The 16,644-nt window shown below is 41.3% G+C and overlaps 2 protein-coding genes across 3 annotated transcripts; both read right to left on the minus strand.

Annotated features, from left to right (window-relative positions):
- Positions 1-4,584: 4,584 nt before the first annotated feature.
- Positions 4,585-10,570, minus strand: LOC146577504 (lysophosphatidic acid receptor 6). 2 transcript variants are annotated; one of them, XM_085255148.1, is made up of 2 exons: positions 10,473-10,570; positions 4,585-6,215 (listed from the first exon to the last, which is right to left on the minus strand). In XM_085255148.1, the coding sequence occupies exon 2, from the start codon at positions 6,207-6,209 to the stop codon at positions 5,253-5,255; it is 957 nt and encodes a 318-aa protein (XP_085111274.1). In that variant the 5' UTR covers positions 6,210-6,215; positions 10,473-10,570; the 3' UTR covers positions 4,585-5,252. The 2 variants fall into 2 exon arrangements, with proteins under 2 accessions (XP_085111274.1, XP_085111268.1); XM_085255142.1 differs by lacking the exon at positions 10,473-10,570 and adding an exon at positions 8,830-9,051.
- On the minus strand, positions 9,191-13,307 carry mblac1 (metallo-beta-lactamase domain containing 1). Its single transcript, XM_085255156.1, has 2 exons — positions 12,851-13,307; positions 9,191-11,298 (listed from the first exon to the last, which is right to left on the minus strand). The coding sequence occupies exons 1-2, from the start codon at positions 13,268-13,270 to the stop codon at positions 11,056-11,058; spliced, it is 663 nt and encodes a 220-aa protein (XP_085111282.1). The 5' UTR covers positions 13,271-13,307; the 3' UTR covers positions 9,191-11,055.
- Between the last annotated feature and the right edge of the window lie 3,337 nt (positions 13,308-16,644).

The following is a 16,644-nucleotide window of genomic DNA, read 5'->3' on the forward strand; positions in this document are numbered from 1 at the left end:
GTTAAATAAGGAATTGTTGTGGAATTTGGTGATATAAATTAGACTTGTTTTGCGGTAAATCTTTTAGAACCTACCATCATATTAAACACTACAGCCAAAGAAACAAAAAAGTGCTCACAGATTATCCTAACAAAGGAAAATTAACTCAAAAAAGCCTTTTAAACAATCTTGTGTTTTTGGATTACAAATGAATTAATTTATGAGATGCACTGTAGGTACTGTGCATTGCCCAAGAATGTAAGTGTGCACATTGTTTTCATGATCAATAATATAAATTATTGATCATTTTGAAGTAGATGTTCTTGCTGATGTTCAGTTTTACATGAATGTCTGCAAGAACTTTTCCCATCCTTTTGTTCAACCACTTGGAGTCACCAAAAGCTTATATTTTACACTGCATGATTTACACTGAGATGTACGCTTCATTGCCCAAGTGTACAAATAACTAACTAATATGTAAACCGTTTCACCATAACGTAGGAATGCTACTGTGTTTAGTAACGACTGTGTCGTCCATGTGGCCTCGGTCTCCACATCAACCAATTATTCTGATTGATTGACTGAGTATTTGCAGATATGTCCTTACAGCCTTTATTATAAAGAAGATGTGATTGTGAGCTTCTGATAAAGCTTCAAAGCCAGAAAGTATAATCCTAGAAAAAGTGAAAAAATGCTGCTCTTCTTTTTATTTTTAATGCATTTTGTTATTAATAGTTGTCCTACATTGTCACTGTAATACATCGAAATGACAAACACTTCTGTACCATAGCTACAAAAATAAAAGCACTTATTGGTCAGGAATCGTCGCATATCCACCACTAACTAAAGTAGCGATTTAGCAAACGCCTCCTTGCCTGAGACCCTCTGAGTATTTATACTTTTTCATTTGAAGGCTTGTGCAGTACTCTGCTCTCTGCTCTACTGATGTGTTATTATAGGGCTGATCCACCTCTGTGTGTCTTTAAATATTACATTATTATACTACTTTAAAACATAAGGGAAATGATCTGATGCCAATGTAAAACTGTACAGTTGTATGATGAAGAATAAAATGTGTAGCCTTCCAATAAAGACATGGTTGATATTCCAGGTCCTAATGCTGGATGAAGTGTTCAGATTTTTAAAGTAGCATTCTCAGCTGAACCTTCCGATTGCTTTGATTCTAAATGTTGATTTTAAACTTAATTTGGTCCTCGCAAAGAAACAGCCACAGCGGCATGCTTTTCACAAGTAAAAATACAGTTTCTTTACACATTCAAGCATTTCAGTTTGAACAAGAGGAAGTTACAGCAAAACTAGAGCCTTTGCGTCTAAGGTCTGTTGTTTTTAGAGATCACACACATAGACAACCACACCACAGGAAGCCACAGACATGAACACAATTTCAACTTCTCATAAAGATCTGTCTGTTAAAGTTGTGCAGTCAAAGCAAAAGCAGAAGGTTCAAGGTTCTTTATTTGTCACATGCATAGTTATACAAGTATAACACACAGTGAAATGTAGCCTGACACGCTCCTCGACATGTGCAAAAAAATGGGGGGGGATGTAGAGGAAGAACATTAATATATATATATATATATATATATAGTATATACACATTGGGTGAATGTGCAGTAGTAGCAGCAAGCAGGTGAATTCTGTACATTAATATGAATGGACATCTGACTATTTTACAGGATAGACAATATAAACATATTTAAAATTAAAGGAATTGAAATGTACATTGTGCCTTGGTTTAGTGTCTGGAAGAGTCCTGACTCAGTCAATTATAGATGATGTGAGAGGGCGGGTGTGTGTGTTTAGGGCACGGATGGCTTGGGGATAGAAGCTCCTCTTGAGTCTCTCTGTCCTTGCCCGGATGATGAGGAACCTTCTACCAGATTGCAGAAGTTGGAACAGTTTGTTGCCAGGATGGGACGGGTCCTTCAGTATCTGCGCTGCTCTAGTCCGGCATCTCCTGGTGTAGGTGTCCTGAAGCGGGGGGAGAGCAATCCTGCAGCAGCGTTCTGCTGTACGGATCACTCTCTGGAGAGCTTTTTGGTCCTTCACACAGCTGTTCCCGAACCACGATGTCATGTTCTGTGTGAGGATGCTCTCCACAGCGCCTGTATAGAAAATCCTGAGGATCTTTGGAGAGACCCTGAACTTCCTCAGTTGTCGTAGGTGATACAGGCGCTGCCTAGCCTTTTTGGTCTGGACCTGAATGTGGGCAGCCCATGTCAGGTCTGAGGAGATGTGGACACCAAGATACTTGAAGGACTGCACCCTCTCCACTGGAGCTCCATTGATGATAATGGGCTTGTAGTCTCTGTGCTGACCCCTTCTGAAGTCCACCACCAGCTCCTTGGTCTTGCTGACGTTCAGCTGGAGGTGATTGTCCTGGCACCACGATGCCAGATTCTTCACTTCATCCATGTAGGCCGCCTCATCGTTGTTGGAGATGGCACCCAACACCACTGTGTCATCAGCAAACTTCACAATGGTGTTGGAGCCATGGGTGGCCACACAGTCAGAAACACCAAAGCTGTTCCTGCCCTTCAATTACAGAGCACACTGTTTTATTCACTTCAGCAAACAATTGTAATTACAAGAAAAACGCTGTGTAAATTGCTGTGTAAAAGTTGAATACTTTGTATGATGCTGAGGTATAATGACCTTTGAAGACACCGTCTGTATGAAGAAACATGCTGCAGGCACTGCTCAGGTGTGGCTTTGGCCCATTCTCCCACACATTCAAATCCTGAAGGTCCCGTGGCCCGTGCTATAACTCCCCATAGATTTGGATTCAGGGCAGCTGATTGGCTGGTACCAGTTTAGAGTTTCCTTGGCCGTGTGTTTGGCATCATTGTCTTGCTGAAACATGCACTCTTTGTTCATCCTCCTGGTAGATTTTTGTCAGGAATGTCTCAGTACATTATTCCATTCATGCAAATTCAGCTCCCAGAGTCCTCAGTGGAAGCTTCGGTAGTTTAGACATTCTTCTGTAACCAATGTCATCGTTATGTTTCGCAGCAATACGATTGCAACAGTCCTTAGACGCTCACTGGTTTTATATATCATGAAATGTCCATTGTGTGGCACATTGGTAATGACACAACGTTTTATTGGCCATCAATTAGGCCTGAACCAGCTGATAATAATCAGTACTAAGTGACAGGATTGCTTTCTAATTACTGACAGATTTCAGCTGATGTCATGACTTTCCATGTGATTTCCCTTTCTTCATGTGTTCGGTACTTTTTCCCCGCATCTTTTCTTATTGTTACACATCGATGGTTTGATTTCTTTAGATTTATCGCATAACTGCTGCATCTATTTCATGCATCATGCATTCATACATTTAGTCCAAAATGTGTTTATAGAAAGATTATTTGACTTTAAATTCACTTTATCACAATTCCAAGGCTGCTCAGCACCTAAGAAGCCACTGCTTTACAATGAAAAGCCAAGATAAAGTTTCCAACTTCCCAACAATCTTACTTTAGTGAGAACTCCCCAGTAAACTGATGGAACAAAATGTTTGGCCATAAAGGCTGAAATAAGCAAACTTGAAGCCTAAGAGGTCCAATTTTGATATTCCTTTGAAACTCCCACGATGAGGAACCTAATGAGGAGGATGATTGAAGGTTGTTATCATCATGTCCTCATCCAATCAGAATGCAAAATAAAACAGCCACCAGGTTGTTGTTTGTTTGTTTTTTTTAGTTTTGTGACCTTTTCAAAGTGGACAGACAACAATAAAGAGACAGGAGATAACAGCAGGGGACTTTTCATTTAGCGACTTGACACAGAGAATACAAGAATATCATTTCATTTATTCATTATACATGTTTTGGAGCTGCAATATGCTGGTGTACAGACAAGCTCTGTTTCAGAGATGGGCTTTTAACCAGACGCATTATCTACAGTTTCCAACAGCATTGCTTTCTGGTAAAAGAGTCCAGGTGCTGAACTTGCAAGATAAAGTTACAACATTCGATTTGTTGTGTCCAGTGTCCTGACTTTTTTGGAAACAGGTTTAGAAATGATGAAAGAATACAATCAAGTCTTGGCCCCTGTGCTATCCAACATAACAGAACATAGTAATAAATAATATGGTCTTCAGATGATGCACATACAATTTCAGGTGAACAACAAAATCAGACATCTTACATCGTATAATTATTTATTTAACAAAACGAAGCCAACACACAGAAGCAGTGTGTGAAAAATTAAATACAATATTACTGCTTCAGCGGGAGTCACGTAGCCGCTAGCTGCTAATAATCAGATAATCTGTTTATGTGCTTCTTATATAAATTTTTTAGTGCTGTCAGTGTTAATCTCTTTAAAATGATGTTAACGCCATGACCGCATTAATGCGGCAAATCTCAGTTAGCGAGTTAAGGTGGATCTCCCCGTGCGTGGGGCTGCACGGCATCAACGTGTTGACGAGCTAACCACGCTAACGCATTGATGCCATGCAGCTCTATGCACGGGGCGATCCACTTTAACTCGCTGAGATTTGCCGCATTAATGCGGACAGCACTAAAAAAATTTGGAACAGAATAAATGGACCCTTGCAGAGCAATAGCAATTCATGTTTACGTAGTTCAAACGTGTATAATAAAAGATATTATCTTCTACTTTTTTATAATAGAATATTATTTTATTGCATCTCCATGAGCTTTGTGCATTACATTGTTTGTTTTTAGAATCTGTTATTGCATGGTAAAAAAAAAAAAAAAAAAAAACCTTTATGACCATTGTGAAGACATAGTATATACAAGATTATGCAAGATGTGTTGTTGTGGAGAAACCACCGTACACTTCCCTGTGATGGCTTAGTATTGTGCAAGCATAATACGTGCCTTGGTGGTTGATGAAACAGTGTCTCTGGCTGCACTGTGCTGTGCTGCAGGTTTGATATTAAAACTAAAATTAATGCCAGTGAGTTAAGAACCTTTTGGAAGGACCCTCATTTAAAGAACACCTCATAAATAAGACGTTAAAGGTTGAGTAGCAATATAGAGAAAAGCAAAAGTCATTTCACAGTCTGCTTGTATTTCATCAAATGTGATGGAAAGAGCACAAAGGAGAAAAACAGAACTCGTGCTGGTGATGATGTTGGTGAGAACATAAACCAAAGACAGACAGATACAGACAACTGAGGAAAACATGCCCAGAATGCACCTTTCAGGATAACAGTGACCCATGGAGCTAAGTGGGACTAAGAGATCCTCCAACATCTTTCAGCTATTGTGAGCACTCAGCTATCTCTGCCCTGAACTCAGATTGTACAGGGGGAACATCTTTTGAACAGTGCCTATCACCATGTTCTTCCTGAAGGTATCTGTGGTGAAATAATACGCAATGGGGTTAAGCACTGTGTTTAGACAAGCCACCACCAGGCTGTAGCGGTATGCAGCCAACATGGGGTGCATACCGCTACAAGTTCTAGAGGTTATAGGCTCTCTGTGCAGGGAGAGGACAACTAGGGTAGCATGGTATGGAGAGAAACTGAATAGGAAAATAAGCAGACTTGTAGCAATCATCCTCCGGATCTTTCTGCTGTTCAGCAGATTTGTCTGAGCCACAGTGCTTTTTTGAACAGTATGAACCAATATCCAGGAGCATACTAGCATAATTGCTAAAGGGAGCCCAAACCCCAGAAATAAAGTGGAAAAAACTACTGCTGGTTGTGTGGCATAAACCGGTGGGTTATCAAAGCAATGTTTAGTAACATTTAAAGAAACATTTTCACGCTTGAGGATGTAGATTGGCACACTTGGACCAAAGGACAGTATCCACACTCCAAGACAAATCAACCATGACTTCTGTCTTGCTCTCTGAATTCTTGTAGACATAGGAAAGCTGACAGCGACACAGCGGTCAAAGCAAATACAAGCGAGGAATAAGATGCTCCCATACATGTTGGCCTTCAGGATCAAGCCAAGGCAATCACACAACACCAGAGGAATGCCTTCTAATCCAAGGTGGTAGTAGATTCTCACTGGCAATGTGAGGATGAGTAAAAAGTCCGCCACGGTCAGGTTGGTCATGTAGACAACTGTTGGGGATCTGGATTTGATTTGACAAAAAAAAAATACCAGAGCTATAACATTCAAAGTAAGACCCACGATGAAGATGAAGGAGTACAAGCACACGTGGATGATGTCGAAGTGGTTCGTACTGTCATTGGTGCAGGTAGTGGCGTTGCTGATGGACATCGTGACCTGTGAGAAAGCAGAAAAAATAATGCATGAAAAAAACAGGTTTGTTGCAGGTTTAAGTATCAAAGAACAATTCATGTTCAGCTCAGATGTCGTCAATCAAATAACTGTAACTTATGTCATGTCAACATAAAGCTTCTTTGATTACTACGGCAGCAATGTTACAAACTACTATCTCAGCTGGGAAACAGTCAAAGAAGCACACGCTGATCAGAACCATAAGTGAAGCAGCTCACTGAAGTGACTACACACAGTCACACACAGTTCTGAATTGGTGTAAGAAAGACAAACTGTCAGACTCCAACCTGATTCACCAAATCGAAACTGGACTTAAAACGAATCACAGTGAAGCTGGAATTACTGAAGCCGTCGTCAGGCCTAGGTCTTTGCAATATGTTAGTGATTAAAACAGACCTCGCCCTCGCACAGCTTCATACCACTGAAGGGACACTACAAGGATGATTGAGCTCTATCATTGGCTATTTGCTGGGTGGGCTGAAATCACATTCAGGTTACCCACAGAAGAGGCTCCGCAGTCAAAGCTTCTAGTACCAGTATTAGTAGCTCAGGAAGATAGGGTGGCAGAGGAGCCAATCACTGGCTTCAATGTGATTGAACACATGTTAGAGAGGGGAATAGAGCCGCCTCGTGCTGTGAAGGAGGATGTTAGCACAGTATTCTCCACTGACTGTAAGAAAGCGGAAGTCTTTTTAAAGGTGAGTTTGTTAGGAGCAACTCAGGCGGACCCCAGCAGCAGATCACAGTACGCATTTAGCTAGAGTGTAAATGACTTATCTACAGTGACAGAGTAACAATAACAGTTCTGGGATTGCAGGGATAACTGGCGGAGGACTTGAACGGTCTATGGGAAGAAAAGGGAGCAGAGATTACTGAGTGGACACTAGACTTGTAGTCAAGACCGCCTAAACCAAGACAATACCAAGACCACAAGGTATCGAGACCAAAACCAAGACCAAGACAAAGTCGAGACAAGACCAAGGGCACGTAAAAGTGGTCTCGAGACTGGTATCGAGACCAAGACAGGTCTTAAGACATCCAACTCTAGTGGACACGGAGAGAGGAAGACGAGGGTTGTGTGAGGTAATAGAGTTGGAGAGCTTATTTGTCACGAGTTTGGTAGAAGGCTCGGGCAGTGGTAGTGAGGAGCTGGGGGCTGAGGCGAGAAGAGTGCGTGCTGGTGGCAGCACAGGCAGATGGGCGTGGCCAGTTCCCCTTCTCCAGCACAGCAGCAGAAGGTAAGACAGCTATTGAGGGAGGAGATTGACATGTTTGCACCCAATGGTTTTTCTTACAGCACCTCCTTCTCAAAACTCCACCTCTCCTCTCCTGCCTGCTCACCCTCTCAGCCTCTCTGCATGACTCCGAGGAATTTGGACTCAGTGTATCCCTCTCATTTGAGTAAATTATGGTTGTGGAGAGATTACTCGAAAATGATGCATGGACTAATTCTCCTGTCTTCCTTCCCCCAGACCATATCTGTTCCTCGAGTCACAGTCCACTGGCTTCACTTAAACCCTCACCACCATATGGCCCAAGTGTGTGCATGTGTTTAACTGAGAACATGCAACTCAGTCCTGCTCTCTTGCCTGTTCTCGTCTAGGCCTTGCACTTGCACTTAGTCTGCATGCCTCCAGTTTAACCATTCATAACAGAACAGCACATCATGCTGCGTGTACGCACAGGAAATAAAAATCTGGAGTCTGGCAAAGCTGTTTCCACAGGGTGCAATCGTGGAAAAATAATCCCCCTCTGTGGAGTTTTTGCTACATAATCTGTAAAAGCTGTACTCAAAAGGCATTGTAGCTCCAACAGTACATACACAGTATAAACTTATTGCTTCACTAACACGTTATCAGGAAAGATAGCACTTTAAATGGCATATGTCCTTAAGTAGTTTGGGAGGACGAATGTAAAACAGTCTATCACATATGTTGCCATGCATATCCCCCAACCTACTCAAATATGTATGTGAGAAAAGAAATGAATGGACATGATGAAAAATTAGTCGTCCTATGTATTCTTTTGTTACAAGATCCCAAATCCACCATAAGAGCCTATTGCAGAGTACTTAAAAGTACTTCTAATGTTACCTTTCATAATTACACATCATACAAGTGCTCTGGGTTTACAGCTCATTCACTGTAACATTTCCATTTGGTTATAACAAATAGCTGAAAAGTCATTGGCTACCTGGAAGATTTTAGCTGAGAGCTTGTAAATGAAAATCCACGTTTGGCCAAATGTTGCGCTTTACTTTAGTTTACTGGGTTTTTGTTTTTTTGACAATTTGTAAAACATTTCACACCATGAAGACATGCAAAGGTACAACAGTATCTCTGTTTCTAAACATTATTTGTGTATGTTTGAAATAACATGAAATAGTCAGTGCATTTTCAAACCACTACATTTCTTTCAGTTTCATGTCGTTCACACAGACTAAGGTAAGGACAGGAAGATACACAAATAACATTCCCCACAATTTTCTGGTTTGGTTTTACCCTCTGTAGAGCTGAGTGACAAGTACTAAAATAGTGTTAAATAGTATAAAATAGTGTTTAAAGGTAATTTGTAAATGCGCTGATAGTGTGAGTTTTACCTGTTTGATGATTAAATTTATAAAGATCCAGTGGAAGCAGAAGAAGAGCACTTCTGTGGTGAGCTGATATCTTTGCCACAAGGCAGCTTCCTGTGCTGACATCGGTCAGCTTCTCTCTGCTCAGTTTTCACACGTGTGTGTGGTACGAATACTTTCTTTACATTTTCTGTACGTGTTATGGAAATGTATCCACACACAGTCTGTAGTTTGCTCTCATATCGTTATTGTTTGTGTAAACATAAACAAAATTATGTTACAAATGTTATTGGGTCATCTCCAAGCAGATCTAAAAATCTTTGTATTAAAATAAAAATGACTATTTTCTAAATTCAAAGTCATGTGACAAAACAGACGAGGCTCGTTGTCTTTTTTAAGTTTTAGTTATTATTGACTGGCTTACATGAATAATGCTGAGCTTGATTTACTTCTAGCTTGATGTTAAATTTACATCATATTTATATCTTAGAAGAGAGATCCCTCTAGAGGCGAGCAAATCACCCGGGTTCTGTTCATCTGGATGTTGGAGGAAACATCAGTGGAACAAACCTTTCTTCAGTCACAGCTGACAGGATGTTACCCCAACCTTCCCCAAACCCCAACTAACAGTGACCCTGAGAGGTCAAGTGGACTGCAACTTAAGAAAACAACAGCAAATAGAAAAAAGCTGCAAAATAACACAAAACACAACAGAAACAGGAAAAAACACAAAACAAGCCCCAAAACTGGCATCGTTTTGGGGCTACATAGTTCTACAGTGGCAGAACTATGTAGATGTAAATGTGACTGAAGGAGCAGAACAAGTGTCAGGCTTAAAGAGTGTTTCAGTATTAGACATGCTGTGGCATATTAACATATTAATCTGTAGAGTTTAATTCGGCTCTCTCGTGTTTGTCAAATATTTTCACTATGTAAAAAGAAATTTTTTAATTCAAGTTTCTTTTGTTTTTTCTCTTTTTCTGCTGTTTTTTTAAAATCGTCAAACACGTGACCTTTCATCACAGTCGGATATCAACCACACACAAAACTGCATGTCAGGATCCAGACTGGCTGGTCCTCCTCCTCCTATCAACCCTCCCACATATCTGACTTCCTGAGTGGGCCGTAGTTCTTCCCACAGTTCTTCAAATCAGCGAGGAAGAGCGCGACGGTGCGAACGACTGAGTCTGCAGACAGTTTATGTAGGAGGCTCGTCGCACACCCTCCTGTACACGCTGAGTCTGCAGAGTTCTGCTTTTCACCAAGTGTCCACATTTTCAAGTTTACAGATAAAATGTTCATGTTTGTGTTTTAGCTCTCATGGGTCCTCAGATGCAGCTAAAGGTGGGGCTTTAACAAATCACCCCTTCAAAGGAGTTCTCTTTAACTCATCGATCCTTGCTTCTTTGATATCGAGTCCTCTAAAGGTCAACAGCACTAAATGTTTAAAAAAGAAAATGTATTTTCTCATCACGAGCCCTAAATCAGCTGAGTCACATGTCACAGATGCACCTCCATGCATTTGTGTTGATAACACACTGATAACAAGCTGTGGGTCTGTGTGAGGGTACGTCGATGATTTTGATCTTTTCAGAGAAGAATTTGTCTTTGGGCTGTGGAAATGACTTTAACCAGACACGAGCAGATACATGTAGCTTCAGGCTCACCTGTTTGTTTAGCTGTATGTCCGAGACTAACTTCACATGTGGGACAGAAAAGTTTGTTTCTTCGTCTTTAATCCATTACATCGTTTCAAAACCCAGCTCGTTTTGAATAGTCTTTATTAGATGACGCATTAATGATTACAGACAACGGAGTTTGGATTTCTTTGGAAGTTCAGGATCGGTTATAAACTTGCTGACCAACAGTGATAAAGAAACAATGGAGATTTCTTTGTGAACAAGTGTTCTGTAGACACCAATTTCCTGTCACTGACCTCATTTGTGTCGTGTGCTGATGTCAGTGGTTCCACCACAACTTTGCAGCTACATGTTGAAAAGTCCATACAAGTTTTATTATGAGTTCATTTAACATTAACCAGAGAATGTTTTTTCTCAGTCCACTGTGAAAGGTAAGCGAATTAAGGCAGAAATGTAGAAAATCCCACAGCAATTCACAGAAAACTACATTCAGTGTCACAGTGGTGTATGTGGAAGTTTGTCTTCCTGCCAGAAGTTCTTAACTTTGGCTTGAATGATCCGAGTCGAGCTCCTAGTATTCAGTAAAGTCCCTTCAATTCACAAGTTGGAGTCACTTGTTCCTGAGAACTCTGAATGGAAGTCCGTGTCCTGGTATGATCACGTCGGCAGTACGTAAGGCCTCCTGGCGGCTGACCTCGTGTACTGCAGCGTTCATACTTAGATCCCGCCAGCTGTTCTCGTCTGAGCAGCACTCAAACAGATCTCCTGCGATCAGCACGGTGCCTGCTGAGGTCCCCTTCACCTGCACGCTGATATCTTGTCCTGTGTGGCCTGGAGTGGGAACTATAGACACCTGTGGATGAAACAAGACTATTTAAAAACACTACATACATTTAGAAAAACCAACGAGATCACCAACTCTGTCACAGGACTCAAATTTTGAGATTATTGTTGAAATTATTTAATAGTTTTTCTTTATTTTTACTACTTTCTACATTGTAGATACAAACTGAAGACGTCACCTATATGAAGCAAGATATATGGGATTATGTAGTAAAGACAAAAGTGATAAATATGTTTTATATTTTAGATTCCAGCCTTTGCTTTGTTGGCAGCGCTGCAAACCCTCGGCCTTCTCTCAGTGAGCTTCATGCTGTCGTCACCTGACGTGTTTCCCCTCACAGGTGAGCCTGTCAGGGCTCATTTGCTGAATTTCTTGCCTTCTTAATGAGGTTGGGACCATCAGGTGTGTTGTGCAGCAGTCAGGTTGGTGCACAGCTGGCAGCCATATTTGACGACTGTTAGAATTCATATTATGGCAAGAACCAATCAGCTGAGAGAAACAACAGCCCATCATTACTTTAAGAACTGAAGGTCAGTCAGGCTGTAAAACTGCTAAAACTTTGAATGTGTCCCCAAGTGCTGTCACAAAAACCATCAAGACCACGATGAAACTGTCTGACATGAGGACGCCCCAGGAAAGGAAGAGCAGGAGTCCCCTCTGCTGCTGAGGATACATCCGAGTCACCAGCCTCAGAAATCACAAGTTAACAGCAGCTCAGATCAGAGCCCAGATAGATGCACACAGAGCTCCAGTAGCAGACACATCTCTACATGTTCAGAGGAGACTGTGTGAATCAGGCCTTTATGGTCAAACAGCTGCTGAGAAACACAAGGAGTGGACATTAGACCAGAGGACATCTGTGCTTTGGTCTGATGGGTCCTGGCCTCCACAGTCACCTGACCTAAACCCAGTGTGGATGGTTTGGGATGAGATGGAGCTCAGAGTGAAGGCAAAGGACCAACAAGTGCTCAGCATCTCTGGGAACTCCTTCAAGACTGTTGGAAACCGTTTCAGGAGACGACCTCATGAAGCTCATGGAGAGAACGCCAAGAGGGAGCAAAGCAGGACTCAAAGCAAAGGCTGTTTGGAAGAACCTGAAATATCAAACATGTTGGAAGAACCTGAAATATCAAACATGTTGGAAGAACCTGAAATATCAAACATGTTGGAAGAACCTGAAATATCAAACATGTCCTGAGTTATTTCACACTTTTCTTGTTTACTACAGAATTTCATGTGTTTATTCATAGTTCTGATGCCTTCAGCGAGAATTAATGTAATCCGAATGAGAATACTTTATTAATCCCTAAGGTAATTATGTAAATGTAAATAGTGTAATAGTTCATTACTGCGTAAATAGTAATGACAACTGGTACACACACACACACACACACACACACACACACACACACACACACACACACACACACACAGTCCGTGTTTGCATCGCGGTGGTTTCAGTGTGTTGTATTCCAGCTAAATGAAGATCAAAATAAGAAATAAATCTCTCGGTTCAACCTTTAAATTTCAGTGTGTGTTGTGACAAAAATGAAAAACTCACATGTTCATCAACGGTGTAAGTCTGTCCCTCTGCCAGCTCGCTGGGACTGTATCTGTCCCCTTCACTGACGTCATATCCTACAATCATCTTTGCAGTTGGGAAAAGACTCAGATTTCCAATGTGGTCTGAGTGTCCGTGGGTGCCCACGACCAACTCAATGTTTTCTGGGTCCAAACCTCTCTTTTTTAAGGTCGTCAGAAGGAAGTCCCGGTCCCACGGCCCCCCAGTGTCGACCAGGATATTCTTCAGTCCCGTTATCAGAGTGATGGTCCCGTCGGCTCTGAAGTTCCCGTCAGTCTCCGGACAACAATATCCGGGTTTCAGGACGGACACGGAATACGCCTGACCGCAGAAATCCAACTCCGTCTCTGACAGAGGGACTTTCTTAAGGGAACAACATCCACCAGAGGCTACCTCCATCACTGCAGTTACGGAAGTGGTGTGGAGCGTTTCTTCTTCTTCCTGAAAAAGCGGAATAAACAGAGAAGTCTGCTGCCCTCTAATGGTTGTTATCTGTTACTGCGGGTTTAGACCGACGACTGAAAGCATCTTTTATATAGTCATTGGGTTGGAGCAAAGCACGAAGGAGTATTAGGGCTTTATTCAGAAAAATATATTATTGATCAGTTTGAGAATAAAGCTGAAATAATACTCTGGACTTTACTCTCTTTATTATTAAAAAAAAAGTCTGTGGTGATTATCGGCCTCTGCAAAACGCCTTCTGTAGATGAGTTAATGAGATCATACTTCAGAGTCAGTTTTAGTCATAGGAAATGATTTCTCTTTCAGCACAAACACAGTGTGGTGATAAGAATAAGGACAATGAAGAGATGGAACAGAAAGCAGGAAATGAAATGGCTGGAAATAAGACAGATGCCAGCATACAGATAGTTACACCCTCGTGAAAAAAGACGATGTATGTTGTTTCACAAGACACAGTAAGACAGCTGGTCAAGTGGTCTGTGTAGGTTCACCATCATCTAGGTCATGGGAATCTAGAGTTTAGAAATAAGAGCAACTGGACTTCTTAAGTTTCCTGAAGACGTGTCACTTCATATCCGAGAAGCCTGGAACTGAAGAAGCTTCTGGATGAGACACTGGGAATGTCTGAGGCCCCAGTCTGCCAGTTCTTCGACTTCCACCTCAAGCAAAGCTTCAGTTGCATTACAAGGGAAGCTGAAGCTCATGGTTCTCCTCCAATTTTCTCAAACTTAACAGTAATAAAACTGAAGTTTTATTACGTCCTGGATTGATTACTGTAATTCCCTCCTGTTTGGTCTTCCTGAAAGGTCCCTTCATAAACTCCAACTTCTTCAAAGTTCTGCAGCTCGGGTCATAACTTGCACTCCGTGAAGAGCTCATATTACCCCAGCTCTTCAGCAGCTTCACTGGTTGCCCATAGAAGCCAGGATAAATTTTAAAATCTTATTTCTCACGTACAAGTGTATCCATAAATCTGCTCCTTCATATTTGTGTGACCTGCTCCACTGTTTCCCGCCCTCTCAGATCCTCGGGTCTCATCACTGTGGGTCACAGAGCTTTCAGTGAGCTTTCAGTCGCTCGGCTCTGGAACTCTCTTCCTCCAGCCATAAGAAATATTGACTCCCTTTCTGTGTTTAAGTCACAGCTCAAAACACATCTGTTCAAACTGGTTTATTCACTTTAGTGCTGATTTGATCTGTTGTCAAGTTCTGTTTTGCAATTTTAACTTATTTTATGTATTTTATGACTATTGTTCCTTTTATTAATTTTGTTCTTTGTAAGGTGACTTTGGGTTTCTCGTAGATCTCTTAGGACTGTCCTGGCTGACATGTGTCTGCAACGTTGAGGTTGGGGTGGCCTCTAGATGGGCAAACTGAAGTGATGGTTCCCCTGATTAAGAAGGGGCCTGTAGGATGTGGCTCCAACTATTGAGGGATTATACTCCCCAATAAAGTCTATCCCAGGGTAATGAAGAGAGAGTTTATCTGTTAGTTGAACCTTGGATTCAGGAGGACACATGTGGTTTTCATCCTGGTCATTGAAACACTGGACCAGCTCGTTATCCTCTCAAGGATATTCGGGGGGGTGTGGGAGGTTGCCCAACCAGTCTACACGTGTTTTTATGGAGAAGGCATCTAACCAGGTATCTCAGGGTATCCTCTGGGTGCTTTTGGAGTATGAGGTGTCTGGCCTGTTGTTAGGGGCCATTCAATCCCTGTACAACCATAAAGCTTGGTTTGTATTGCCAGCAGTAAGTTCAACTAGCTTCCAGTAGGTGTTGGACTGTGTCTTTGTTACCCTTTATCAGCAGTTTTAGTCATAGCTTTTATGGACAGAATAGCTAAGTGTAGACAGATGATGGAGCAAACTAACCAAAAAACAAGTTAAACATAAAGGAAATCGCACAGAAAGAACAATATAGTGTCCACAGCTCCACCACAGAGTAACACAGTGAAACATTAGGTCCCTGTTAGTATACAAATTAATGATGAATTAATATATTGATTGACTCTGTCTTACAGAAACATAAAGGTTATGATTATGTTAGTTTAAGCACCACCCCGACCCATACTAACTATCTGAATACTTGCCGCACAGGCTGAAGCGAGGAAATGGCAGCAATCACCCCCTGTAGCATAGCAACCAAAGACACAGACAGTGTTTCAATTCGTTTCAAAGCCTGACGCTTGTCTACCCTGGAAAACTCAAACACGGTTTTATTTGTGTTCACTTGGCCCATACTCTGAGCTTCTATCTGATCTCTCTGACTTTTTGTCTTATTTCATGTTTTCTAAAAGGAAACTCATCTGTTACTATGCTAAATAAGTGAAGCTCATCTATTTGTTAATTCTAGCTTCCTTTCCATATGAAAGTGGAGATCATAACGGATCTCAGAACACCAAAAGCCCTCAGAGAGAAAGACGACTACACTTTGTAATGAGACTAAATACAGCTTTCAGCAACAATAGCTAACTGCAGCCACAAGATGGTAGTAATGGAAAGGCTGGATGCACATATTAACAGACAGGAGCTTTATGATCAAATCTGTTTCAGCTGCTCCTGACTTTTTCTCCTCACTTTTTTCTTTGACTTTCACTCAGTATTTTAGAGTATTCATTTGTTTCAATAGCTTTCTTTTCAAAAACCAAGACATAATTTTCGTAAGGCTTAATAAAGTTTTCTGATTCTGAAAGGACAGAGATTGGTCTAAATCTTAAATTATGTTTTAGATTTGACAAAATGCTTCCCTTGCTTGTCCTAATGGAATCCCACTGGTAGGACTGCTTTCTTCCATTTGCGCAACATCTCTAAAATTAGAAATATCCTGTCTCAGAGTGACACTGAAAAACTAGTTCATGCATTTATTACTTCCAGGCTGGACGACTGTAATTCATTATTATCAGGAAGTCCTAAAAACTCCCTGAAAAGCCTTCAGTTAATCCAAAATGCTGCAGCAAGAGTCCTGACAGGGACTAGAAAGAGTGTGTGTATTTTGCCCATAATGGCTTCTCTTCATTGGCTCCCTGTTAGGTCCAGAATCAAATGTATAATCATTCTCATCACACACAATGTCTTCAGGCCCCTGCTGCTTTACTTGTGGTTTAACTACATAGAGTATTTAAAAGTAGAATGGGAGGCAGAGCCTTCAGCTCAGACACAGACACCGTCTCTACTATTAGAATTGCACTTAAAAATTTCCTTATTAAAAAATGCATAGTTAGGGCTGGATAAGATGACCCTGAATCCTGTCTTGGTTATACTACAAAAGGTTTAGTCTTTCTTCTTCACGTACTTTTTTCACTCACTGTGTG

The sequence above is a fragment of the Mchenga conophoros genome, linkage group LG3 (genome assembly GCF_057382185.1).
Source record: "Mchenga conophoros isolate Kocher_MC1m ecotype Shallow Benthic linkage group LG3, M_conophoros_male_GT1.1, whole genome shotgun sequence".
Lineage (NCBI taxonomy): Eukaryota > Metazoa > Chordata > Actinopteri > Cichliformes > Cichlidae > Mchenga > Mchenga conophoros.